We start from the raw sequence: 27,759 nt of genomic DNA, 5'->3' as shown, positions 1-27,759 counted from the left end.
TTAGCAACACCTCCGCATTTGCGGGATGCACGGGTGATATGGTCACTAGTGTAACCAGGAGGTGAGGCCTCATTTAACACAATAAATTAATCAGGCTTAAGCCATGTTTCAGTCAGGCCAATCACATCAAGATTATGATCAGTGATTCGTTCATTGACTATAATTGCCTTTGAAGTAAGGAATCTAACATTAAGTAGCCCTATTTTGAGATGTGAGGTATCACGATCTCTTTCAATAATGACAGGAATGGAGGAGGTCTTTATCCTAGAGAGATTGCTAAGGCGAACACCGCCATGTTTAGTTTTGCCCAACCCAGGTCGAGGCACAGACACGGTCTCAATGGGGATAGCTGAGCTGACTACACTGATTATGCTAGTGGCAGACTCCACTAAGCTGGCAGGTTGGCTAACAGCCTGCTGCCTGGCCTGCACCCTATTTCAGTAGATGAGTGTGCAAAGTATAAATACTGGGGTGCAAAGGAGCAAAATAAATAAATACAGTAGGGGAAGAGGTAGTTGTTTGGGCTATTTATAGAGGGGCTATGTACAGGTGCAGTGATCTGTGAGCTGCTCTGACAGCTGGTGCTTAAAGCTAGTGAGGGAAATAAGTGTTTTAAGTTGCAGAGATTTTTGTAGTTCGTTCCAGTCATTAGAAGCAGAGAACTGGAAGGAGAGGCGGCCAATGGAGGGATTGGCTTTGGGGGTGACAAGTGAGATATACCTGTTGGAACGCGTGATACGGGTGGGTGCAGCTGTGGTGACCAGCGAGCAGAGACAAGTTGGGACTTTACCTAGCAGGGTCTTGTAGATGACATGGAGCCAGTAGGTTTGGCGACAAGTATGAAGCGAGGTCCAGCCAACGAGAGCGTACAGGTGCAGTGGTGGGTAGAATATGGGGCTTTGGTGACAAACGGATGGCACTGTGATAGACTGTTATTAGACTTTTTTAAATGTAGATGTTCCAAAGGTCTGCATCAGTGGCTTGTAGGCTGTGTGGAAGTCAGGAGATGCTAAACGTGTTTATGTTAATTAACGGTCAATTACCGTGAGACCGACATTTATTTGTTTGACAATCACCGGGTGACGAAATTTTGTGACTGCCACAGCCCTAGTAACAACCATATAAACTCTGCAAAAAAAGAAAGGTCACTTTTTCAGGACTCTGTCTTTCAAAGATAATTTGTAAAATCCAAATAACTTCACAGATCTTCGTTGTAAAGGATTTTAACACTGTGTCCCATGCTTGTTCAATGAACCATAAACAATTGATGAACATGCACCTGTGGAATGGTCGTTAAGACACGAACAGCTTACAGACGGTAGACAATTAAGGTTACAGTTCTGAAAACTTAGGACACTAAGAGGCCTTTCTACTGACTCTGAAAAACACCAAAAGAAAGATGCCCAGGATCCCTGCTCATCTGCGTGAACGTGCCTTATGCATGCTGCAAGGAGGCATGAGGACTGCAGATATGGCCAGGGCAATAAATTGCAATGTCCGTACTGTGAGATGCCTATGACAGCACTACAGGGAGACAGGGCGGACAGCTGATCGTCCTCGCAGTGGCCGACTACGTGTAACAGCACCTGCACAGGATCAGTACATCCGAACATCACACCTGCGAGTTACACCAAGAACGCACAATCCCTCCATTAGTGCTTAGACTGTCCGCAATAGGCTGAGAGAGGCTGGACTGAGGGCTTGTAGGCCTGTTGTAAGGCAGGTCCTCACCAGACATCACCGGCAACAAAGTCGCCTATGGGCACAAACCCACCGTTGCTGGACCAGACAGGACTGACAAAAAGTGCTCTTCACTGACAAGTCGCGGTTTTGTCTCACCGGGGGTGATGGTCTGATTCGCGTTTATCGTCGAAGGAATGAGCGTTACACCGAGTCCTGTACTCTGGAACGGAATCGATTTGGAGGTGGAGGGTCCGTCATGGTCTGGGGCGGTGTGGCACAGCATCATCGGACTGAGCTTGTTGTCATTGCAGGCAATCCCAACGCTGTGCGTTACAGGGATGACATCCTCCTCCCTCATGTGGTACCCTTCCTGCAGGCTCATCCTAACATGACCCTCCAGCATGACAATGCCACCAGCCATACTGCTCTTTCTGTGAGTATTTTCCTGCAAGACAGGAATGTCAGTGTTCTGCCATGGCCAGCGATGAGCCCGGATCTCAATCCCATTGAGCACGTCTGGAGCTTATTTTAATCGGAGGGTGAGGGCTAGGGCCATTCCCCCCAGAAATGTCTGGGAACTTGCAGGTGCCTTGGAAGAGTGGGGTAACATCTCAAAGCAAATCTGGTGCAGTACATGAGGAGGAGATGCACTGCAGTACTTAATGCGGCTGGTGGCCACATCAGATACTGACTGTTACTTTTGATTTTGACCACCCCTTTGTTCAGGGACACATTAGTCCATTTCTGTTAGTCACATGTCTGTGGAACTTGTTTAGTTTATGTTGTTGAATCTTGCTGTGTTCATACAAATATTTACACATGTTAAGTTTGCTGAAAATAAATGCAGTTGACAGTGAGAGGACGTTTCTTTTTTTGTTGAGTTTAATTTCTCACCCACAATTTATATGTAAGTCAGGGCTATGCATGTACAGTCAGCACCATCATTATTGGCACCCTTGATGAAGATGAGCAACAAAGACTGTATAAAATAAATAATACAAATGCTGAAGTATATTGTGTGCTCCAAAAATTTTGAAATTATATTATTTTATACTAATACAATTGCTATGAGAAAGGGGTAAAAATGATTGGAACCCCTGCTTTCAATACTCCAATGCCCTCGCCTTGCGAAGATAACGACACTGAGCCTTTTTCTAAAATGTTTTTTAAGATTTGGAGAACACATTTGGAGGGATCTTAGATCATTCCTCCATACAGAATTCCTCCATACAGAATCTGTGCTTATGAACTGCCCTCTTCAATTTGAACCACAGGTTTTCAATGGGATTCAAGTCCAGCGACGAGATGAGCAATTCTATTAGTATTAAAAATATATAATTTTCTAACTTTTTTAACATACAAGCTAGCTCAGTATTTGTGTTATTTATGTTATACAGCCTTTTTTTGCTCATCTTCATCAAGGGTGCCAATAATGATGGCCCTGACTGTACTTGTATTTAGTGTTAGGCCTAAACTACCATCACCCAGTCTTACTGTATCAGGATGCCTAAAATCATCCAAGTCCTGTAGATACTTGTTGTTTCAGACTACGTTAGTTGGATTAAGGGTCTACTTTCCCCTGAAAGCCCACACCTATTACTGAGATGAGCAGGATCTCTTTTGATGCTCCTGTAGACAGAGTCAACACATATAAATTCCTAGGTGCTAGTGAGCTGCAGTATTTACTCACTGTATGCTGAGCCAGGCATATATGACTGCCAGGAACAGACCACACAGACGCCGCACGCACACACACACACACACACACACACACACACACACACACACACACACACACAGAAGCCTCACACAGAAGCCTCACACAGACAGAGGGCATTTGTTAGAGTGGGTATTATTAGTCATGAATGTTTTAGGGGTGAGAAGTGCTGAAAGATTGTTCTGAATATATTTAGGAGAATAATAAACGATGTAACTTCTGTAACCTATATGCTTGCAGGCTTCTGTTCTACTGCCATTACACTGTTTACATAATCATATTATTCTACATGACACTGTTTACATAATCATATTATTCTACATTACACTGTTTACATAATCATATTATTCTACATGACACTGTTTACATAATCATATTATTCTACATGACACTGTTTACATAATCATATTATTCTACATGACACTGCCATTACACTGTTTACATAATCATATTATTCTACATGACACTGCCATTACACTGTTTACATAATCATATTATTCTACATGACACTGTTTACATAATCATATTATTCTACATGACACTGCCATTACACTGTTTACATAATCATATTATTCTACATGACACTGTTTACATAATCATATTATTCATATTATTCTACATGACACTGTTTACATAATCATATTATTCTACATTACACTGTTTACATAATCATATTATTCTACATGACACTGTTTACATAATCATATTATTCTACATGACACTGTTTACATAATCATATTATTCTACATTACACTGCCATTAGACATAATCATATTATTCTACATTACACTGTTTACATAATCATATTATTCTACATGACACTGTTTACATAATCATATTATTCTACATGACACTGTTTACATAATCATATTATTCTACATTACACTGTTTACATAATCATATTATTCTACATGACACTGTTTACATAATCATATTATTCTACATTGTTTACATAATCATATTATTCACTGTTTACATAATCATATTGTTCTACATTACACTGTTTACATAATCATATTATTCTACATGACACTGTTTACATAATCATATTATTCTACATTACACTGTTTACATAATCATATTATTCTACATGACACTGCCATTACACTGTTTACATAATCATATTATTCTACATTACACTGTTTACATAATCATATTATTCTACATTACACTGTTTACATAATCATATTATTCTACATGACACTGTTTACATAATCATATTATTCTACATGACACTGTTTACATAATCATATTATTCTACATGACACTGTTTACATAATCATATTATTCTACATGACACTGTTTACATAATCATATTATTCTACATGACACTGCCATTACACTGTTTACATAATCATATTATTCTACATGACACTGCCATTACACTGTTTACATAATCATATTATTCTACATGACACTGTTTACATAATCATATTATTCTACATGACACTGCCATTACACTGTTTACATAATCATATTATTCTACATTACACTGTTTACATAATCATATTATTCTACATGACACTGCCATTACACTGTTTACATAATCATATTACACATGACACTGCCATTACACTGTTTACATAATCATATTATTCTACATGACACTGTTTACATAATCATATTATTCTACATGACACTGCCATTACACTGTTTACATAATCATATTATTCTACATGACACTGTTTACATAATCATATTATTCTACATGACACTGTTTACATAATCATATTATTCTACATGACACTGCCATTACACTGTTTACATAATCATATTATTCTACATGACACTGTTTACATAATCATATTATTCTACATTACACTGTTTACATAATCATATTATTCTACATGACACTGTTTACATAATCATATTATTCTACATGACACTGCCATTACACTGTTTACATAATCATATTATTCTACATTACACTGCATAATCATATTATTCTACATGACACTGCCATTACACTGTTTACATAATCATATTATTCACATAATCATATTATTCTACATGACACTGCCATTACACTGTTTACATAATCATCATTCTACATTACACTGTTTACATAATCATATTATTTTCATGACACTGTTTACATAATCATATTATTCTACATTACACTGTTTACATAATCATATTATTCTACATGACACTGTTTACATAATCATATTATTCTACATGACACTGTTTACGTAATCATATTATTCTACATTACACTGTTTACATAATCATATTATTCTACATTACACTGCCATTACACTGTTTACATAATCATATTATTCTACATGACATTGTTTACATAATCATATTATTCTACATGACACTGCCATTACACTGTTTACATAATCATATTATTCTACATTACACTGTTTACATAATCATATTATTCTACATTACACTGTTTACATAATCATATTATTCTACATGACACTGACATTACACTGTTTACATAATCATATTATTCTACATGACACTGACATTACACTGTTTACATAATCATTCATAATCATATTATTCTACATGACACTGTTTACATAATCATATTATTCTACATATTATTCTACATTACACTGTTTACATAATCATATTATTCTTCATGACACTGTTTACATAATCATATTATTCTACATTACACTGACACTGTTTACATAATCATATTATTCTACATATTATTCTACATTACACTGTTTACACTGTTTACATAATCATATTTTACATTCTACATTACACTGTTTACATAATCATATTATTCTACATTACACTGTTTACATAATCATATTATTCTACATGTTTACATAATCATATTATTCTACATTACACTGTTTACATAATCATATTATTCTACATTACACTGTTTACATAATCATATTATTCTACATGACACTGACATTACACTGTTTACATAATCATATTATTCTACATGACACTGTTTACATAATCATATTATTCTACATGACACTGTTTACATAATCATATTATTCTACATTACACTGTTTACATAATCATATTATTCTACATGACACTGTCATTACACTGTTTACATAATCATATTGTTCTACATGACACTGTTTACATAATCATATTATTCTACATGACACTGTTTACATAATCATATTATTCTACATGACACTGTTTACATAATCATATTATTCTACATTACACTGTTTACATAATCATATTGTTCTACATGACACTGTTTACATAATCATATTGTTCTACATGACACTGTTTACATAATCATATTATTCTACATGACACTGTTTACATAATCATATTATTCTACATGACACTGTTTACATAATCATATTATTCTACATTACACTGTTTACATAATCATATTATTTTACATGACACTGTTTACATAATCATATTATTCTACATTACACTGTTTACATAATCATATTATTCTACATGACACTGACATTACACTGTTTACATAATCATATTATTCTACATGACACTGTTTACATAATCATATTATTCTACATGACACTGTTTACACAATCATATTATTCTACATTACACTGTTTACATAATCATATTATTCTACATTACACTGTTTACATAATCATATTATTCTACATGACACTGTCATTACACTGTTTACATAATCATATTATTCTACATGACACTGTTTACATAATCATATTATTCTACATTACACTGTTTACATAATCATATTATTCTACATTACACTGCCATTACACTGTTTACATAATCATATTATTCTACATGACACTGTTTACATAATCATATTATTCTACATTACACTGCCATTACACTGTTTACATAATCATATTATTCTACATTACACTGTTTACATAATCATATTATTCTACATGACACTGCCATTACACTGTTTACATAATCATATTATTCTACATTACACTGTTTACATAATCATATTATTCTACATGACACTGTTTACATAATCATATTATTCTACATTACACTGTTTACATAATCATATTATTCTACATGACACTGTTTACATAATCATATTATTCTACATGACACTGCCATTACACTGTTTACATAATCATATTATTCTACATTACACTGTTTACATAATCATATTGTTCTACATTACACTGTTTACATAATCATATTGTTCTACAGGAAAAGGATCTACCAGCTCCTGCTTTTCATGAATTTTCATTGGATGAATCAGACCGTTTTAGACAGTTTTAATTTGCTGGTATTGAGCACATTGTTTGAGGGAATAAATGACAGATGTGTTATGGTCTAAGGGAACCTAGTCTAATTACTCTGTGTCCCCCTGATTCCCAAACAAAGTAGGGTGGTGAAACCACCTCTCCAAACGACAATGAATACATTAGGATGAATAATGTAACAAGGAGAAACAGCAGCACCAGGGGGTTTGTAGCACACTATTCAGACATCATTAAAAGCCGTTTCCTTTGCACTCCTCACACTAAATCATCCTAAAATGGAGCCTCATGGTTTCCGTTTTTATTTCCCTGTTGGCATAGCTGTGTGTGTGTGTGTGTGTGTGTGTGTGTGTGTGTGTGTGTGTGTGTGTGTGTGTGTGTGTGTGTGTGTGTGTGTGTGTGTGTGTGTGTGTGTGTGTGTGTGTGTGTGTGTGTGTGTGTGTGTGTGTGTGTGTGTGTGTGTGTGTGTGTGTGTGTGTGTGTGTGTGTGTGTGTGTGTGTGTGTGTGTGTGCATTTTTAATATGACCCCAAAATATAACTGTATTTAAGGAGTAAAAACTGTTCTATTTTGGGGTCATATTTCTTTGTGGCCTGAGCTCAGTGCCTGACCTCTGAGTGTTAGGGAGTAATGTTGTTGTTTTGACTTCTAGGTGCTGTCCCTGCCCCATCGCAGGCTGGTCTGCTACTGCCGGCTGTTTGAAGTGCCGGACCCCAACAAGCTCCAGAAGCTGGGCCTGCACCAGCGGGAGATCTTCCTGTTTAATGATCTTCTGGTGGTACGTCTCCTTCCTCTCTCCTATCCTGTCCTGAATATGATCATTCTAGCCTCACAGCAACAACAATGATCCAGTCTTTTTAGTTATTTTTAATTCTCTGTCTTTCTTGCCCCCACTGTATAACTTGTGTATTTGGCTGTGTGTTTGTTTGTGTGTTTATTTGGGTGCAGGTGACAAAGATTTTCCAGAAGAAGAAGAACTCTGTGACATACAGCTTCAGGCAGTCTTTCTCTCTGTATGGGATGCAGGTTCTGATGTTTGAGAACCAGCGTAAGGGCCACAGACCTCTCACTCCCAATTCACCATCTCCCCAATGTGTTAGCCCAGCATGCTTAAAGTGCATTCGGAAAGTATTCAGACCCTTGACCTTTTCCAGCCTTATTCTGAAATTGATTAAATTGTTTTTACTCATCAATCTACACACAATAACCCATAATAACGGAGCAAAAACTGGATTTTTACATTTTTAGCATATTTATAAAAAATGTCAACTTAAATATCACATTTACATAAGTATTCAGACCCTTTACTCAGTAATTTGTTGAAGCACCTTTGGCAGCAATGACCGCCTCGAGTCTTCTTGGGTGTGACGTTAAAAGCTTGCCTCAGCCGTATTTGGGGAGTTTCTCACATTCTTCTCTGCAGATCTTCTCAAGCTCTAATAGGTTGGATGGGGAGCATCGCTGTACAGCTATTTTCAGGTCTCTCCAGAGATGTTCGATTGGGTTCAAGTCTGTGCTCTGGCTGGGCCGCTCAAGGACGTTCAGAGCTGTGTTGTCTTGGCTGTGTGCTTAGGTTCATTGTCCTGTTGGAAGGTGAACCTTCGCCCCAGTCTGAGCTCCTGACCGCTCTGGAGCAGGTTTTCATCAAGGATCTCTCTGTACTTTGCTCCATTCATCTTTGCCTCGATCCTGACTAGTCTCCCAGTCCCTGCCGCTGAAAAACATCCTCACAGCATGATGCTGTCACCACCATGCTTCACCGTAGGGATGGTGCCATGTTTCCTCCAGACGTAATGCTTGACATTCAGGCCAAAGAGTTCAATCTTGGTTTATCAGACTAGAGAATCTGGTTTCTTATGGTCAGCGTCCTTTAGGTGCCTTTTGGCCAACTCCAAATGAGCTGTCATTTGCCTTTTACTGAGGAGTGGCCTCCGTCTGGCCACTCTACCATAAAGGCCTGATTGGTGGAGTTCTGCAGAGATGGTTGTCCCTCTGGAAGTTTCTCCAATCTCCTCAGAGGAACTGAGCTCTGTCAGTGACCATGGAGTTCTTGGTCACCTCCCTGACAAAGGCCCTTCTCTCCCGATTGCCCAATTTGGCCCGGGAGAGAATTTAAGGCCGCTGTGTTCTTGGGGACCTTCAATAAGAAATTTTGGTACCCTTCCCCAGATCTGTGCCTCGACACAATCTGTCTCGGAGCTCTACGGACAATTCCTCCTTGGTTTTTTTTCTCTAACATGCACTGTCAACTGTGGGACCTTAAATAGACAGGTGTGTGCCTTTCCAAATCATGTCCAATCAATTGAATTTACCACAGGTGGACTCCAACCAAGTTGAAGAAACATCTCAAGGATGATCAATGGAAACAGGATGCACCTGAGCTAAAGTTTGAGTCTCATAGCAAAGAATCTGAATACTTATGTAAATAAGTTATTTAGGTTTTTATCTATTTTTTAATTTTCAAAAATATCTAAAAACCTGTTTTAACTTTGTCATTATGGGGTATAGTGTGTAGATTGAAAATTATATATAATTTAATCAATTTTAGAATAAGGCTGTAGAGTAACAAAATGTGGAAAAAGTTCACTGGTCTGAATACTGTCTGAATGCACTGTATATAGTACATCCCACTGGGTTTAATTTACCATAGAAATACATCTAACCGTCCTGTGATGATGGAATGAGACACTGTTTATACTTTCAAAACATCAGACAGATTTTCGGAACGTGTTCTTTTAAACTTCATCTGTGGTCGATGGACCTAGTTTTAAAGGTCTCTCTCTAGTTCGCTTGTTCTTTCTCTTGTCCAGATTACGGGAATGGAATCAAGCTTACATCAGCCATACCAGGTGCCGACATCAAAGTGCTCATCAACTTTAACGCGCCCAACCCCCAGGACCGCAAGAAGTTTACTGACGACCTGCGGGAGTCCATCGCCGAGGTCCAGGAAATGGAGAAATACAGGATAGAGTGTGAGCAGACATTTTAGCTCTTCCTCTGTCCCCCTCTGTCCCCCTCCCTCTGTCTGCCCCTCCCTCCATCCCTCTGTCCCCCTCTCACTCCCTCCCTCCCTCCCTCTGTCCACCCCTCCCTCCCTCTGTCCACCCCTCCCTCCGTCCCTCTGTCCCCCTCTCACTCCCTCCCTCCCTCCCTCCCTCTGTCCACCCCTCCCTCCCTCCCTCTGTCCACCCCTCCCTCCTTCCCTCTGTCCACCCCTCCCTCCGTCCCTCTGTCCCCCTCTCCCTCCCTCCCTCTGTCCCCCTCTCCCTCCCTCCCTCTGTCCCCCTCTCCCTCCCTTCCTCTGTCCGCCCCTCCCTCCCTCTGTCCGCCCCTCCCTCTGTCCCCCTCTCCCTCCCTCCCTCTGTCCCCCTCTCCCTCCCTCCCTTTGTCCGCCCCTCCCTCCCTCTGTCCCCCTCTCCCTCCCTCCCTCTGTCCGCCCCTCCCTCCCTCTGTCCGCACCTCCCTCTGTCCCCCTCTCCCTCCCTCCCTCTGTCCACCCCTCCCTCCCTCTGTCCCTCTGTCCACCCCTCCCTCTGTTCACCCCTCCCTCCCTCCCTCTGTCCACTCCTCCCTCCCTCTGTCCGCCCCTCTATCCGCCCCTCCCTCCCTCCCTCTGTCCCCCTCTCCCTCCGTCCCTCTATCCACCCCTCCCTCCCTCCCTCTGTACCCCTCTCCCTCCGTCCCTCTGTCTCCCTCCCTCCCTCTGTCCGCCCCTCCCTCCCTCTGTCCCCCTCTCCCTCCGTCCCTCTATCCACCCCTCCCTCCGTCCCTCTGTTCCCCTCTCCCTCCCGCCCTCTGTCCCCATCCCCCTCCCTCCCTCTGTCCGCCCCTCCCTCCCTCTGTCCATCCCTCCCTCCGTCCCTCTGTCCCCCTGTCCCCCTCTCCCTCCCTCCCTCTGTCCCCCTCTCCCTCCCTCCTTCTGTCCGCCCCTCCCTCCCTCTGTCCACCCCTCCCTCCCTCCCTCTGTCCACCCCTCCCTCCCTCCCTCTGTCCACTCCTCCCTCCCTCTGTCCGCCCCTCCCTCCCTCTGTCCCCCTCTCCCTCCCTCCCTCTATCCACCCCTCCCTCCCTCTGTCCACCCCTCCCTCCCTCTGTCCGCCCCTCCTCCCTCTGTCCCCCTCTCCCTCCCTCCTTTTGTCCGCCCCGCCCTCCCTTCCTAGCCGTCGGTCATGTAAACTCAGTCAAATAGAGGCAGAGAGGGCCTCATGGTCCTCATTACTAATTCACTGTTTATGAGGAGGACTATCTATAGAGTTCACAGGATGGCTACCAGGATGAGGACTGGTTATAGAGTTCACAGGATGGCTACCAGGATGAGGACTATCTAGAGTTCACAGGATGGCTACCAGGATGAGGACTATCTATAGAGTTCACAGGATGGCTACCAGGATGAGGACTGTTTATAGAGTTCACAGGATGGCTACCAGGATGAGGACTATCTAGAGTTCACAGGATGGCTACCAGGATGAGGACTATCTATAGAGTTCACAGGATGGCTACCAGGATGAGGTCTGTTTATAGAGTTCACAGGATGGCTACCAGGATGACTATCTAGGATGGACGGAGGGCTACCATATAGTCTAGGATAATTGAACCTACTGAAAACCTAACAAATATATTACAATATGATCAGATAAATAAAGAATTTTCAACAGACACAAAAGACAAATTTCCTTTACCCCATAACATGAACATTAAATGAAAGAAACCGGTAGTAGACTATATTTTCTATTTTAGCAAAAGTGGGCTAAATTTACTTCAAAGAAAAAACAATAATAGCAATTTTCTATCATCCACTCAACTGAAATATTTTTAAAATATAATTGGATTGAAATACTATGCAAAAATCTATTAATCAAAAACAACACTTTGAGTTCACAGGATGGCTACCAGGATGAGGTGGTGTCCCATCTTTTCCACAAGTTCTCAATGTTCGGGGTAAGGCTCTGAGCTTCCTCAGAATTGAGTGGAGGTGTTCAGCAGTAAGTCGACTTCTGTGTGATGTTTTGTTCAGGTTCATAGAGTTCACAGGATGGCTACCAGGATGAGGACTATCTGCTTTTTTGTGCTTCAAAGTCAGCAAATCGGCGTCGAAAGTCAGTGGTAAGCATACCTATTTTATCAGCCAACTGTGTGCTCGGGAACGCACTGGTAGAGAGCTTCTCTTTCATGGTCTGGCAGCTGGGAAAGTGGCTCAAATTTTCTTTCCGCATCTGCGTCTCCCACAGAGTCAGTTTGGTTTTAAATGCCTTCACTGTACTGTACATATCAGAGATGGCTACCAGGATGAGGACTTTCACACAGAAACATTTCGTCTCGGATTGTGTTGTGTCTTTCCCTTTGCTGTCCAAGAATAGACAAATCTCCTCACGAAGCTCGAAACATCTTTGAAGCACCTTTCCCTGGCTTAGCCATCGCACCTCTGTGTGATAAGGCAGAGTTCACAGGATGGCTACCAGGATGAGGACTATCTAGAGTTCACAGGATGGCTACCAGGATGAGGACTATCTAGAGTTCACAGGATGGCTACCAGGATGAGGACTGTTTATAGAGTTCACAGGATGGCTACCAGGATGAGGACTATCTAGAGTTCACAGGATGGCTACCAGGATGAGGACGGTTTATAGAGTTCACAGGATGGCTACCAGGATGAGGACTGTGTTTGATGGATTCATCAAAGGGAAGCACACAGAACACTATTTTTAAGAACGAGTCAAACGTCCAAAACGATTTAGGTGCACTAACAATGCAACATTTAATTACTATGTATATGCAATAGTTACCGAATGTATACTAATAGTCTATGAGAAAATAAGGCTAGTGCCAGTGATTAAATTATTTGAGGAAATGGACAACTATTTTGTGTCTGAAAGCTAGCACTGAAACAAAGACACACACACACTCCTCACCTTACTCTCTCCCCATTTACCTCCCTACTCTTCTACATTTGCACACACTGTACATAGATTTTTCTATTGTGTTATTGACTGTACGTTTGTTTATGTGTAACTCTGTGTTGTTGTTTTTGTCGCACTGCTTTACTTTATCTAGGTCAGGTAGCCGTTAACGTGTACTTGTTCTCAACTGGCCTACCTGGTTAAATAAAGGTGAAATAAAATCATGTGTATGTTGATATACAGCTGAGCTGGAGAAGCAGAAAGGGGTGGTGAGGCCCAGTATGTCCCAGAGCTCTGGGCTGAAGAAGGAGGCTGGCAACGGCAACATGAACCGTGCCAGTCTGGACGACACCTACACCATGGGCGAGGGCCTGAAGAGGAGCGCCCTGAGCAGCTCCCTCCGCGACCTCTCCGAAGCAGGTAAGGTCAAAGGTCATCATTGTGTTCACCAGAGGGTCCTTTCCTGGGAGAGACCCTCTGTTTTGTTACCTCCTTACTGGTCCTATAGTGATATAACTCGGAGCCTCCAACATTATGTTTTAGAGCACCATGCATTAATGTCAGACTTCTTCCCTCCTCCCCTATAAGCTGTATTGATGATCAAGCAAAACATTGTTCCAGTGAGATGTTCCTATGAAATAACTAAAAGGCATACTATACCTGGACAGGGTGAGACTCCACGGGATCATTGAGCTTAAGGTCCTTTGTAAGTTTAGTCCCAAGATGATTTTCTGATACTGGTGCCCTACCTCAATGTGAAATAGCATTATCATAACCTGGGATATGAAACGAGAAGTAGGTGAGTGCCATAGAAAAAGACACGTTTCTAAATGAATAAGCTATTTGGTATGATATTATCCATAGGCCTACTTTGGAGGATTTGCCTGTTCACTGAAAAGTGATATTGAAGGATGGCTCTCTTCCCTGTATCTGAATCCAAATATACTTTATATCTCAATGAACACCTTTGATTTTTGCACCTTTACGTGTCACATTCTCATTCTTAAATCCCTATTGTTTCTCAAAACATTTCATGACGAGCTTTGCTTGTTATATGTTCAAATAATCTACCATTTATTCACTCACCCTACCAGTCATTCTCTCATTGCTGTGATTCAACCCCACTGAACTCAATGGGGATATGTTCTCATACAATAGCTGACAAAAGATGAGATTTGGTTCCAAAATGACAACAAACATCTCATTGTCATGAATATCAGTACTTCACATAGCATCTCTGACTCTAATGCGCAGCACCTTGAGGACATGTCATTCATTCTGGATCTCAGTTATGTTAAGACATCATGGTAGCGTAATGAAATCCATATAGGGGTTCTACAGTCCTACTGTATCTCACATTGGGAAGTATTTGCTCTGTTTCCATTGTCATGTTGGATACTGTACTGAAACACTGATAGGTTAGTCAGTGCTGAAGTCGATAGAACGACGTGGCGTGTCCACCCTCCTGTGTGTGTGTATGGTTACGCCCTAACTGTCTAATCGCAGGACGTGGCATGATAGTGTGGTCATTTCCTGTGTTGTTTTCTTTTCTCGTTATTCTCCATCTCATTATGTACTTCCTGATATTTCCATTCCCATTGGGTTTTTTCCTTTCTCCATATGTGAAGACTGGTCCTGTATCCATTGGCTGAGCCTCTAACAGTGGCAAACCGCTCTGTTTGTCCCTGGGCCTTTTCTGTATTTGCTCGTACATCTCATGTGCAACAGCCATTGTATTGCTTTTGATGTTCCTCCTCCTCCGTGACTGTCACTGCCATTGGCTCTCTTCACAGACAGCTGTGACCTGCCCTTATGACAATCTACATCTTGTGACAACATTAAATCCCTGTTGTCACATTTTATCAGGACCATTTTTTTTTAAACACTGGATAATCTTCACTAGTTGTAGAGTATACTTTAATAAAGGCTTTGTAGTTATGCAGATGTCCTCAGCTTAATGTTACAAAAATGATTTCCTTGTCCTTTTAAGTTTGAGCCCATGCCGGAGATTCGTTCTAGCATCACTAGAAAGCTTATTATCAGAAATCTAGGATATATAATATGAATAGTGTAGAAGTACACAGACCAAATGTTTGTCTTTATCTCTGAACAAATCTGCAAAAACTAATGGACTTAACTTCGCCACAGTAATACCTACCTATCAACCGGTTCCCCACACTCTTCCTGACCCCCTGATCTCACCTCAGCCCAGATTTATCTCAGCTTCCAGTGTATTACTCACAACCCCCTGCACTGCCCCCTAGGGGAGAGGAGGGCTGCCTAAACCTCTGTAGTTGATCCAGGAGTGCTGTCCTATCCATCTCTAATCTGTGGTATTGCATGTCTCGGGCAGGCAAGCGTGGGCGCCGCAGCAGTGCAGGATCACTAGACAGCAATATGGAAGTAAGTTGGAAGCAGCTGGTATCCGAGCTACTCTCTATGTGATGATGTGCACTGTCAAAACACTCCGTAAATTTTTTTTGGTCTTGCACCCCCCTCTGCTTCATAGACTCTCAGTTCATTTAGTGTTATGATCATTTTTTTTTCTCTCGGATGCCTTTTAACAACCTGCCTGCCTCGGTTCGTGTGCATGCATGGGCTGCCTGCCTCTGAAGCTGGCCTTGTCTAGATGGGAGACATTTCTTGTTTTGGTCATGTGGCCAGTTTGCCCTTTTTCTAGAAACAAGCATGACTCTACTACTATTCTCCCTCCCTCCCTCCCTCCCTCTGATCCCTGTGTCGTCATCGTACCCTCAACCCCTCCCCCAGGTGTTTGTTGTCCTCCATTCAGCCATGTCCAGACCCGCAGTTTTACTTTGGGGTTCTATTACCAAAGTCAGGGGTGCCAGTGAATACCTGTTGTAGCACCTACTCTCCCCCCAGTGTTATGTAACCCTAAAGCTCTCCTGTCCCCTATTCCCACTCTGCCAGCCCTGGTCTCTCTCCTGTCCCCTGGTTCCTCTCTCTCACCACCCTGGTCCCTCTCCTGTCCCCTGTTCCCACTCTGCCAGCCATGGTCTCTCTCCTGTCCCCTGTTCCCACTCTGCCAGCCCTGGTCTCTCTCCTGTCCCCTGGTTCCTCTCTCTCACCACCCTGGTCCCTCTCCTGTCCCCTATTCTCACTCTGCCAGCCCTGTTCTCTCTCCTGTCCCCTGGTTCCTCTCTCTCACCACCCTGGTCCCTCTCCTGTCCCCTATTCTCACTCTGCCAGCCCAGGTCTCTCTCCTGTCCCCTGGTTCCTCTCTCTCACCACCCTGGTCCCTCTCCTGTCCCGTATTCTCACTCTGCCAGCCCTGGTCTCTCTCCTGTCCCCTGTTCCCACTCTGCCAGCCCTGGTCTCTCTCCTGTCCCCTGTTCCCACTCTGCCAGCCCTGGTCTCTCTCCTGTCCCCTATTCCCACTCTGCCAGCCCTGGTCTCTCTCCTGTCCCCTGGTTCCTCTCTCTCACCACCCTGGTCCCTCTCCTGTCCCCTGTTCCCACTCTGCCAGCCCTGGTCTCTCTCCTGTCCCCTGTTCCCACTCTGCCAGCCCTGGTCTCTCTCCTGTCCCCTGGTTCCTCTCTCTCACCACCCTGGTCCCTCTCCTGTCCCCTATTCTCACTCTGCCAGCCCTGTTCTCTCTCCTGTCCCCTGGTTCCTCTCTCTCACCACCCTGGTCCCTCTCCTGTCCCCTATTCTCACTCTGCCAGCCCAGGTCTCTCTCCTGTCCCCTGGTTCCTCTCTCTCACCACCCTGGTCCCTCTCCTGTCCCGTATTCTCACTCTGCCAGCCCTGGTCTCTCTCCTGTCCCCTGTTCCCACTCTGCCAGCCCTGGTCTCTCTCCTGTCCCCTGTTCCCACTCTGCCAGCCCTGGTCTCTCTCCTGTCCCCTATTCCCACTCTGCCAGCCCTGGTCTCTCTCCTGTCCCCTGGTTCCTCTCTCTCACCACCCTGGTCCCTCTCCTGTCCGCTGTTCCCTCTCTGCCAGGCCTGGTCTCTCTCCTGTCCCCTGGTTCCTCTCTCTCACCACCCTGGTCCCTCTCCTGTCCCCTGTCCCCTCTCTGCCAGCCCTGGTCCCTCTCCTGTCCCCTGTTCCCACTCTGCCAGCCCTGGTCTCTCTCCTGTCCCCTGGTTCCTCTCTCTCACCACCCTGGTCCCTCTCCTGTCCCCTGTTCCCACTCTGCCAGCCGTGGTCTCTCCTGTCCCCTGGTTCCTCTCTCTCACCACCCTGGTCCCTCTCCTGTCCCCTGTTCCCACTCTGCCAGCCCTGGTCCCTCTCCTGTCCCCTGTTTCCTCTCTGCCAGCCCTGGTCTCTCTCCTGTCCCCTGTTCCCTCTCTGCCAGCCCTGGTCTCTCTCCTGTCCCCTGGTTCCTCTCTCTCACCACCCTGGTCCCTCTCCTGTCCCCTGCTCCCACTCTGCCAGCCCTGGTCTCTCTCCTGTCCCCTGGTTCCTCTCTCTCACCACCCTGGTCCCTCTCCTGTCCCCTGTTTCCTCTCTGCCAGCCCTGGTCTCTCTCCTGTCCCCTGTTCCCACTCTGCTAGCCCTGGTCTCTCTCCTGTCCCCTGTTTCCTCTCTGCCAGCCCTGGTCTCTCTCCTGTCCCCTGGTTCCTCTCTCTCACCACCCTGGTCCCTCTCCTGTCCCCTGGTTCCTCTCTCTCACCACCCTGGTCCCTCTCCTGTCCCCTGTTTCCTCTCTGCCAGCCCTGGTCTCTCTCCTGTCCCCTGGTTCCTCTCTGCCAGCCCTGGTCTCTCTCCTGTCCCCGGTTCCCTCTCTGCCAGCCCTGGTCTCTCTCCTGTCCCCTGGTTCCTCTCTCTCACCACCCTGGTCCCTCTCCTGTCCCCTGGTTCCTCTCTCTCACCACCCTGGTCCCTCTCCTGTCCCCTGTTTCCTCTCTGCCAGCCCTGGTCTCTCTCCTGTCCCCTGGTTCCTCTCTGCCAGCCCTGGTCTCTCTCCTGTCCCCTGGTTCCTCTCTCTCACCACCCTGGTCCCTCTCCTGTCCCCTGGTTCCTCTCTGCCAGCCCTGGTCTCTCTCCTGTCCCCTGGTTCCTATCTCTCACCACCCTGGTCCCTCTCCTGTCCCCTGTTCCCACTCTGCCAGCCCTGGTCTCTCTCCTGTCCCCTGGTTCCTCTCTCTCACCACCCTGGTCCCTCTCCTGTCCCCTGTTCCCACTCTGCCAGCCCTGGTCTCTCTCCTGTCCCCTGGTTCCTCTCTCTCACCACCCTGGTCCCTCTCCTGTCCCCTGTTTCCTCTCTGCCAGCCCTGGTCTCTCTCCTGTCCCCTGTTCCCACTCTGCTAGCCCTGGTCTCTCTCCTGTCCCCTGTTTCCTCTCTGCCAGCCCTGGTCTCTCTCCTGTCCCCTGTTTCCTCTCTGCCAGCCCTGGTCTCTCTCCTGTCCCCTGTTTCCTCTCTGCCAGCCCTGGTCTCTCTCCTGTCCCCTGTTCCCTCTCTGCCAGCCCTGGTCTCTCTCCTGTCCCCTGGTTCCTCTCTCTCACCACCCTGGTCCCTCTCCTGTCCCCTGTTTCCTCTCTGCCAGCCCTGGTCTCTCTCCTGTCCCCTGTTCCCACTCTGCTAGCCCTGGTCTCTCTCCTGTCCCCTGTTTCCTCTCTGCCAGCCCTGGTCTCTCTCCTGTCCCCTGTTTCCTCTCTGCCAGCCCTGGTCTCTCTCCTGTCCCCTGTTCCCTCTCTGCCAGCCCTGGTCTCTCTCCTGTCCCCTGGTTCCTCTCTCTCACCACCCTGGTCCCTCTCCTGTCCCCTGGTTCCTCTCTCTCACCACCCTGGTCCCTCTCCTGTCCCCTGTTTCCTCTCTGCCAGCCCTGGTCTCTCTCCTGTCCCCTGGTTCCTCTCTGCCAGCCCTGGTCTCTCTCCTGTCCCCGGTTCCCTCTCTGCCAGCCCTGGTCTCTCTCCTGTCCCCTGGTTCCTCTCTCTCACCACCCTGGTCCCTCTCCTGTCCCCTGGTTCCTCTCTCTCACCACCCTGGTCCCTCTCCTGTCCCCTGTTTCCTCTCTGCCAGCCCTGGTCTCTCTCCTGTCCCCTGGTTCCTCTCTGCCAGCCCTGGTCTCTCTCCTGTCCCCTGGTTCCTCTCTCTCACCACCCTGGTCCCTCTCCTGTCCCCTGTTCCCACTCTGCCAGCCGTGGTCTCTCCTGTCCCCTGGTTCCTCTCTCTCACCACCCTGGTCCCTCTCCTGTCCCCTGTTCCCACTCTGCCAGCCCTGGTCCCTCTCCTGTCCCCTGTTTCCTCTCTGCCAGCCCTGGTCTCTCTCCTGTCCCCTGTTCCCTCTCTGCCAGCCCTGGTCTCTCTCCTGTCCCCTGGTTCCTTTCTCTCACCACCCTGGTCCCTCTCCTGTCCCCTGTTCCCACTCTGCCAGCCCTGGTCTCTCTCCTGTCCCCTGATTCCTCTCTCTCACCACCCTGGTCCCTCTCCTGTCCCCTGGTTCCTCTCTCTCACCACCCTGGTCCCTCTCCTGTCCCCTGTTCCCTCTCTGCCAGCCCTGGTCTCTCTCCTGTCCCCTGGTTCCTCTCTCTCACCACCCTGGTCCCTCTCCTGTCCCCTGTTCCCACTCTGCCAGCCCTGGTCTCTCTCCTGTCCCCTGATTCCTCTCTCTCACCACCCTGGTCCCTCTCCTGTCCCCTGGTTCCTATCTCTCACCACCCTGGACCCTCTCCTGTCCCCTGGTTCCTCTCTCTAACCACCCTGGTCCCTCTCCTGTTCCCTGGTTCCTCTCTCTCACCACCCTGAACCCTCTCCTGTCCCCTGGTTCCTTTCTCTCACCACCCTGGACCCTCTCCTGTCCCCTGGTTCCTTTCTCTCACCACCCTGGTCCCTCTCCTGTTCCCTGGTTCCTCTCTCTCACCACCCTGGTCCCTCTCCTGTTCCCTGGTTCCTCTCTCTCACCACCCTGGTCCCTCTCCTGTTCCCTGGTTCCTCTCTCTCACCACCCTGGACCCTCTCCTGTCCCCTGGTTCCTTTCTCTCACCACCCTGGTCCCTCTCCTGTTCCCTGGTCCCTCTCCTGTTCCCTGGTTCCTCTCTCTCTGGACCCTCTCCTGTCCCCTAGTTCCTTTCTCTCACCACCCTGATCACTCTCCTGTCCCCTGGTTCCTTTCTCTCACTACCCTGATCACTCTCCTGTCCCCTGGTTCCTCTCTCTCACCACCCTGGTCCCTCTCCTGTCCCCTGGTTCCTCTCTGCCAGCCATGATCTTTCTCCTGTCCCCTGGTTCCTCTCTCTCACCACCCTGGTCCCTCTCCTGTCCCCTGGTTCCTCTCTCTCACCACCCTGGTCCCTCCCCTGTCCCCTGGTTCCTCTCTCTCACCACCCTGGACCCTCTCCTGTCCCCTGGTTCCTCTCTCTCACCACCCTGGACCCTCTCCTGTCCCCTGGTTCCTTTCTCTCACCACCCTGGTCCCTCTCCTGTCCCCTGGTTCCTCTCTCTCACCACCCTGGACCCTCTCCTGTCCCCTGGTTCCTTTCTCTCACCACCCTGATCACTCTCCTGTCCCCTGGTTCCTTTCTCTCACTACCCTGATCACTCTCCTGTCCCCTGGTTCCTTTCTCTCACCACCCTGATCACTCTCCTGTCCCCTGGTTCCTCTCTCTCACCACCCTGGTCCCTCTCCTGTCCCCTGGTTCCTCTCTCTCACCACCCTGGTCCCTCCCCTGTCCCCTGGTTCCTATCTCTCACCACCCTGGACCCTCCCCTGTCCCCTGGTTCCTCTCTCTCACCACCCTGGACCCTCTCCTGTCCCCTGGTTCCTCTCTCTCACCACCCTGGACCCACTCCTGTCCGCTGGTTCCTCTCTCTCACCACCCTGGTCCCTCTCCTGTCCCCTGGTTTCTCTCTCTCACCACCCTGGTCCCTCCCCTGTCCCCTGGTTCCTATCTCTCACCACCCTGGACCCTCTCCTGTCCCCTGGTTCCTATCTCTCACCACCCTGGTCCCTCTCCTGTCCCCTGTTTCCTCTCTCTCACCACCCTGGACCCTCTCCTGTCCCCTGGTTCCTTTCTCTCACCACCCTGGTCCCTCTCCTGTCCCCTGTTCCCACTCTGCCAGCCCTGGTCTCTCTCCTGTCCCCTGATTCCTCTCTCTCACCACCCTGGTCCCTCTCCTGTCCCCTGGTTCCTATCTCTCACCACGCTGGACCCTCTCCTGTCCCCTGGTTCCTCTCTCTCACCACCCTGGTCCCTCTCCTGTTCCCTGGTTCCTCTCTCTCACCACCCTGGACCCTCTCCTGTCCCCTGGTTCCTTTCTCTCACCACCCTGGACCCTCTCCTGTCCCCTGGTTCCTTTCTCTCACCACCCTGGTCCCTCTCCTGTTCCCTGGTTCCTCTCTCTCACCACCCTGGTCCCTCTCCTGTCCCCTGGTTCCTTTCTCTCACCACCCTGATCACTCTCCTGTCCCCTGGTTCCTCTCTCTCACCACCCTGGTCCCTCTCCTGTCCCCTGGTTCCTCTCTTCCAGCCATGATCTTTCTCCTGTCCCCTGGTTCCTTTCTCTCACCACCCTGATCACTCTCCTGTCCCCTGGTTCCTCTCTCTCACCACCCTGGTCCCTCTCCTGTCCCCTGGTTCCTCTCTGCCAGCCATGATCTTTCTCCTGTCCCCTGGTTCCTCTCTCTCACCACCCTGGACCCTCTCCTGTCTCCTGGTTCCTCTCTCTCACCACCCTGGACCCTCTCCTGTCCCCTGTCCCCTCTCTGCCAGCCCTGGTCCCTCTCCTGTCCCCTGTTCCCACTCTGCCAGCCCTGGTCTCTCTCCTGTCCCCTGGTTCCTCTCTCTCACCACCCTGGTCCCTCTCCTGTCCCCTGTTCCCACTCTGCCAGCCGTGGTCTCTCTCCTGTCCCCTGGTTCCTTTCTCTCACCACCCTGGTCCCTCTCCTGTCCCCTGGTTCCTTTCTCTCACCACCCTGATCACTCTCCTGTCCCCTGGTTCCTTTCTCTCACCATCCTGATCACTCTCCTGTCCCCTGGTTCCTCTCTCTCATCACCCTGGTCCCTCTCCTGTCCCCTGCCTGTCCTATGGAAAGAAAGCCCAGAAAGATTAGAAGCTCAGGGAGGTAGGTTATTTTACAGCAGTATCTCTACAATATCTCACTATCAGAACTCTTATCAATGGGCTTTTTTACACACAATATGAAATAGTCAATATGAAAGATGTGGATTTCATTCATCATCATTTATTCATTCCATGTGTTCATGTGTTGGTTTTAGAATCTGTGGACCCTTAAAATGTAATTCCACTTTCAAATAAATCTATAGGGTCTCTTTATAACCTTGGACAGAGCATGCAACAAATGAAGGGCTTCTGAAACGTGGATGAATTACATAAAGGATAGAGTTGGAACTAGAACAGGGGAGAAGTGAACATCTTTTAAAATGTGCATACCAGAGCTCCAGTATCGCTGCTTCCCACTGTCTGGTTGAATGCTAACCTAATATGGATAGAGAGTATGCCTGTTACCTCCTCTGCATGTGGATCCTCTGCCTCCATTGTTTTGAACTATTTGCATGTGGGACTCTGTGCAGGTTTGGAAGGTGTTCAACAATATGAATATGTATAGGCCTGTACAGTTTTGATGCATCTATTATGAAGGTTGAGTTTTCAAATCTCACAGAAACTTTTAACAGATTTGACACGTTATGAATTTGAGATTTGTTTTGAAATGTAGGTTTCTTCATTTGTAACATTGTCAAGAGTGGCCATAACACTAATATTCCATTCATTATTTGTCTGTCCACCATCATGAGATGGCATTTTTAGTTCATTTTTTTGCATGCTCTGTCTGTAACGTTGTGCAACTTGTTGTTGAATATGCAGGCAATTAGCACCATTTCCATGAGGGGGTACCGTAGCCTAAATTATGGTAGTTTAGACTAGTAGGAGGTACCATGTGAATGTCCAGTTGTATTAAAGGTACGGATAGATATGATGTCCCCTTCTTCTCTCCCACAGGGGTCCATCATTAGCAGCCCCCACACACGCCGGAGAGCCACAACCCCCCGAAGTGAGGGCCCACCCCGGGGCCACCCCACCATCCCCAACTCCTCCTCCCTCCTCGGGTCGCTCTTCGGCAGCAAGCGGGCAAAGCCTTCATCCCAGAGCCATCCTCCTCTTCCTCCGCCCGGTCACCCCACCCTCATCTCCCACACGCCCCATCCGTCCAACCTCCACCACACAGCCCAGCAGGTAGCCCAGGCCCAGCTCCACCACTCCCAGTACTGCCAGCAGAACCCCCCTCCCTACCACCACCACCACCACTACCACCCCCCGCCCCACACACAGTACCACCAGCACCCGGCAGCATACGCATCCTCCTCCACCCACTCACACCAACACCCGCTTGTACCACAGCACAGTCACAGCCATCATGCCTCACACTCCCAGCATGCCCTTCATCACCACAGTCAGCAGCAGAGCCCGGCACCCAGCGGGTCCAAAACCAAGCACAGTGGCATCAGCACCGTGGTGTGACCAGAGAGAGAGAAAGAGGGGGAGAGAGGGGGAGAGGGAGAGAGACAGAGAGGGAGAGAGACAGAGAGGGAGAGGGAGAGAGAGGGAGAGGGAGGGAGAGGGGAGAGAGAGAGAGAGAGGGAGAGAGAGAGAGAGAGAGAGAGAGAGAGAGAGAGAGAGAGAGAGAGAGGAGGGAGAGAGAGAGGGAGAGAGAGAGAGAGAGAGAGAGAGAGAGAGAGAGAGAGAGAGAGAGAGAGAGAGAGAGAGAGAGAGAGAGAGAGAGAGAGAGAGAGAGAGAGAGAGAGAGACTCATCCACCAATGAGACAGAGGGTATACTGTCCATGGCCTGTCCACTGTGTTCCATTGCTGTGGTTGAGATGAACCTCTGGCAGTCACTTGTATCCCCTCCCTATTTCAGCATCTCACCGATATGCAGTTGGAAACCAGACTCAATTCCTCCACAAAGGACCACGGTTCGAACCTTAGAGTGGGGCCTCTTTTTTCTGTCAGGGGTTGAGAGAGGAGGCGTTTTGTACGGGGAAACCCTCCTAATCCCTGTGAACTCACACCAAACCCGGCTGTGACGGCTGAAGAGAACCGTGCATCTCTGTAGGCCGCTCTACATTGCTCTGTTCTTTCAATAGTCTGTCTTCCCTTCGTGTAAGGAGTTGGGACAGGCCTGGGAAAACATTTCTGACTGTTTTCTCTGTCATGATGGCATATTATATTACACAGTCTTTTTAATCAAAGCTAGCTTTAACACTGCTTTCTTGAGGTTTGTGAAACCATTTCTTTATTTTTAAGAATGCTATTTGTTGTTGCCTCTCGTAGAATTCATAAAGTGTAGAAAAGCTAGGTGTAATCATTTCACAATACCTAGACCAATGGACAGGCTAACAACTGAGGAACAGTCTCAATGGTAGTAGTTCTAGTGCTGCATTTACTGTAGATGACAGCTTTATGTGTTGTCTCCTAACTCTCATTAATAAATGTGCCAATTACTAATGCATAAACTATTTAGTCCAGACTTCATGTACAGTATATTGTGCGTAAAGTACCTTCTAAGATTATACAACCATTATTATTATCATTAGAAATGAACTTTCTCAGTATTATACTGACTCTATGGTAACAGGATAAATGGAAAGGAGGCGTGAACCCACATTGTCAGGCAGGCCAATAACCTGCTCTGGTACCGATTGCCTTCTAACCAGAGCATTGAGAGACTCAGGAATGCAGCTGTGGCACATGGCCCTACTAGTGTTGTATAAAACCTTAGAGTGGACAGACACTTCTCGGCATGGGTATTTACTGAGCATATGTTGCTCATCTGCTGGGTAGATGGGTCCCACTCAGCTCAGTATAGTACTCCTTTATATGTTTAGTACAGTGAGTAAGGACATGTAGTAAGATAGCAGTGAAGATGTGTCACAGCTCTCTTGTTGAGCTAACAGGCTGTATGCTGGCTCAGCTCACAGCTTGCCTGACCTATCGGAGACTTTACTGATGGATCCACAGTAGAGCTGGTAACGTCTCATGCCAATGATGCAGCTGCATTCTTGACTCTTCAAATCGAAATACAATAATCATTTATTTTTCTTTCATAATTTACTATATTTTTGTTTTCTTCGCAAAACCTGAGTAGTTGAGTGACTAAAATAAGCTCTTAAGTATGTAGTGAATTATTTGTTTGTTTGTCAACTTTGTTTTTATCAATCTGTACGTGCAATATCTTCGTACTGATTTTGTACATTCAGAACAAGCAAAGGGTCCCTTCTGTTTGTTTTGTATGTTTTCATGTTGTCGTTGTGTATTTATTTAGTTCGGACCCCTGTCGTTCTCTCGCAGTGGCTTAATGTGTGGTTGTTCTCATGGTTCTCTGAGAAGCACAGTCCTGGAATTCAGTGGAATGTCTAATAAGTGATGTTGCATGTAATGTTATTGATGTGAGGCTATCCTCTCCACATTCTATAACAAATCAGTGTTACCATAGCGATTAAAGTGCAATCACGTAAAAAAAAAAATGTAGGCCTTCTACGGGTTCAAGTCTGTTATCATGTTGTCCAGGAAGAGATTCAGGTGAAAAATATATCTTTTTCATTTCAGATTATCTACTTACTTACACAGTTCACGGTGGAAGGAAAGAGGAATGTGTGTATATATTTTAAAAAGGAATTCGCTTCCCTCTGGGCAGAACAGAACTATTTTGCTGGATAAGCACATATGAAGGAGCGCTTTCATTTTTTTCAGGAAATCTGAAAAAATGTAGATCTAATATACAGCAAAGAAATGCAAATAGAACAAAGGAACTAGGATATATGTAAAGTAAAATAACTTTCTACATTCTACAAAATATGAGTCTATTATCATGTGTACATTAGTCAACTGTTTCTCCCAATATTCAGGGTGTAAATGTATTTTAACATTCACTAAGGAAACTGAAACCATAAGACTAGATTCAACACGTGTCCCTTCATACTAGAGCCATGATATTATAACGAAACATAAGGACATTTAGACAGATAAACATATCTTATCTGGAACATGAATAATCACTTGAATGTCTTTCTAATAATTTCATATTTTCCTTTTGTAACTCAGAAATGTTCGGACAACGTAAAAAAAAAGAAAGAAAAAAAAAAGGAAATGTCCACATTGATCTACAGTCTGAGAAGTACCCCCACAATGCACTGCATGGACCTGATGCATCGTGTGTCCTTTTCACTGTGAGCTTGCTGACCAGGTCAGCCTGTAAAGTTGATTGACTTTATTTCCTTTCATTTGGTTTAGATCTGGAATCTTCTGATGTTGACTTGCTCTTGCTGTCCCACGTTAAGCTGATTGTTACTTGAGCTCAGCATGCATTTATTTCATCTGCATATACATAGCCATTGTAAAAAGAACAAAACATTAACACCGTTGCACTTCTGTTGTTATTGAGCCGAGGGCTACGGTTGTGTAAATAGGAGAGTAGAAGTGTTGATTATGGAATTCTAAAAAAGGTGGTTTATCTAAAATGAAGATTAGAAGGGACCAAGTGGGAGAAAAGGGATATGTACATAGTGTGTATATTATCACTACTGTAATCCAACATCTGCCGTGGAGATCAGGGGGGGGGGTGTCCGTCACCTCATATGAGAGGTGGAAAATATATGATTCAGAACATATCGCTTGTCTCTGCCTCCAACTGTACTGAACTGTCATTCGCTGTGGATCTCAAAGACAGACTGTTATAACGTTCACTGCCTCCTAAACACACACACACACAGGCACACACAGACAGACAGACACACACAGACAGACACACAGACAGACAGGCACACAGACACACACAGACAGACAGACACACACAGACACACACAGACAGACAGACACACACAGACACACACAGACAGACAGACACACACAGACACACACAGACAGACAGACACACACAGGCACACACAGACAGACAGACACACACAGACAGACACACACAGACAGACACACTCATCAAAGGGAAAGACAAGAGTGGCCTCATTTCTATGTGCATTCAAGTTTGTCCAGTGAGTAGTGAGTCAGTAAGACCCCAGTTATTGTAAAACTTCAACTGTGACAATGTTGACAACGCTAAATAAACAAATATATGACTTATGGTATGCATGTGTTGGTCTTTGGCTTCTAATATGCATCATCATGTGTGTCATTCTGGAGTTCTTTTCCCATGTATTTTACTAGGTCAGATGAAATAAAGCTCTGGTCAACAAGGTCCTTTAGAAAGGCTATGTACTGATTAGATGCATGTTGCATACCGGTATGTATGAGGGAGGTTTGTGTATTCTGTGTTACGGTTAGTACACCTGACGTTAATACACAGCATAACCACTG

General features: G+C 46.2%; 1 protein-coding gene across 13 annotated transcripts in view; it reads left to right on the top strand.

The window, feature by feature from the left end:
• The window catches only part of LOC139368797 (IQ motif and SEC7 domain-containing protein 1-like), a 242,159-nt gene extending 214,631 nt beyond the window's left edge, over positions 1-27,528 (top strand). For 10 of the 13 annotated variants that reach the window (XM_071108149.1, XM_071108150.1, XM_071108153.1 and 7 more), the window contains 6 exons: positions 8,224-8,349; positions 8,520-8,619; positions 10,382-10,543; positions 13,712-13,888; positions 15,822-15,871; positions 23,394-23,974. In XM_071108149.1, the coding sequence (XP_070964250.1) occupies positions 8,224-8,349; positions 8,520-8,619; positions 10,382-10,543; positions 13,712-13,888; positions 15,822-15,871; positions 23,394-23,912 (1,134 nt within the window). In that variant the 3' untranslated portion in view covers positions 23,913-23,974. Of the gene's footprint in view, positions 1-8,223; positions 8,350-8,519; positions 8,620-10,381; positions 10,544-13,711; positions 13,889-15,821; positions 15,872-23,393; positions 27,162-27,329 lie in introns of those variants that run through there. The other 3 variants (XR_011627016.1, XR_011627017.1, XM_071108152.1) reach the window with 3 other exon arrangements.
• Positions 27,529-27,759: the final 231 nt, after the last annotated feature.

The sequence above is a fragment of the Oncorhynchus clarkii genome, chromosome 16, assembly GCF_045791955.1.
Source record: "Oncorhynchus clarkii lewisi isolate Uvic-CL-2024 chromosome 16, UVic_Ocla_1.0, whole genome shotgun sequence".
NCBI classification, from domain to species: Eukaryota; Metazoa; Chordata; class Actinopteri; order Salmoniformes; family Salmonidae; genus Oncorhynchus; species Oncorhynchus clarkii.
Note: the sequence above shows the minus strand (reverse complement) of the source record. Positions and strands in the feature narration are given on the sequence as shown.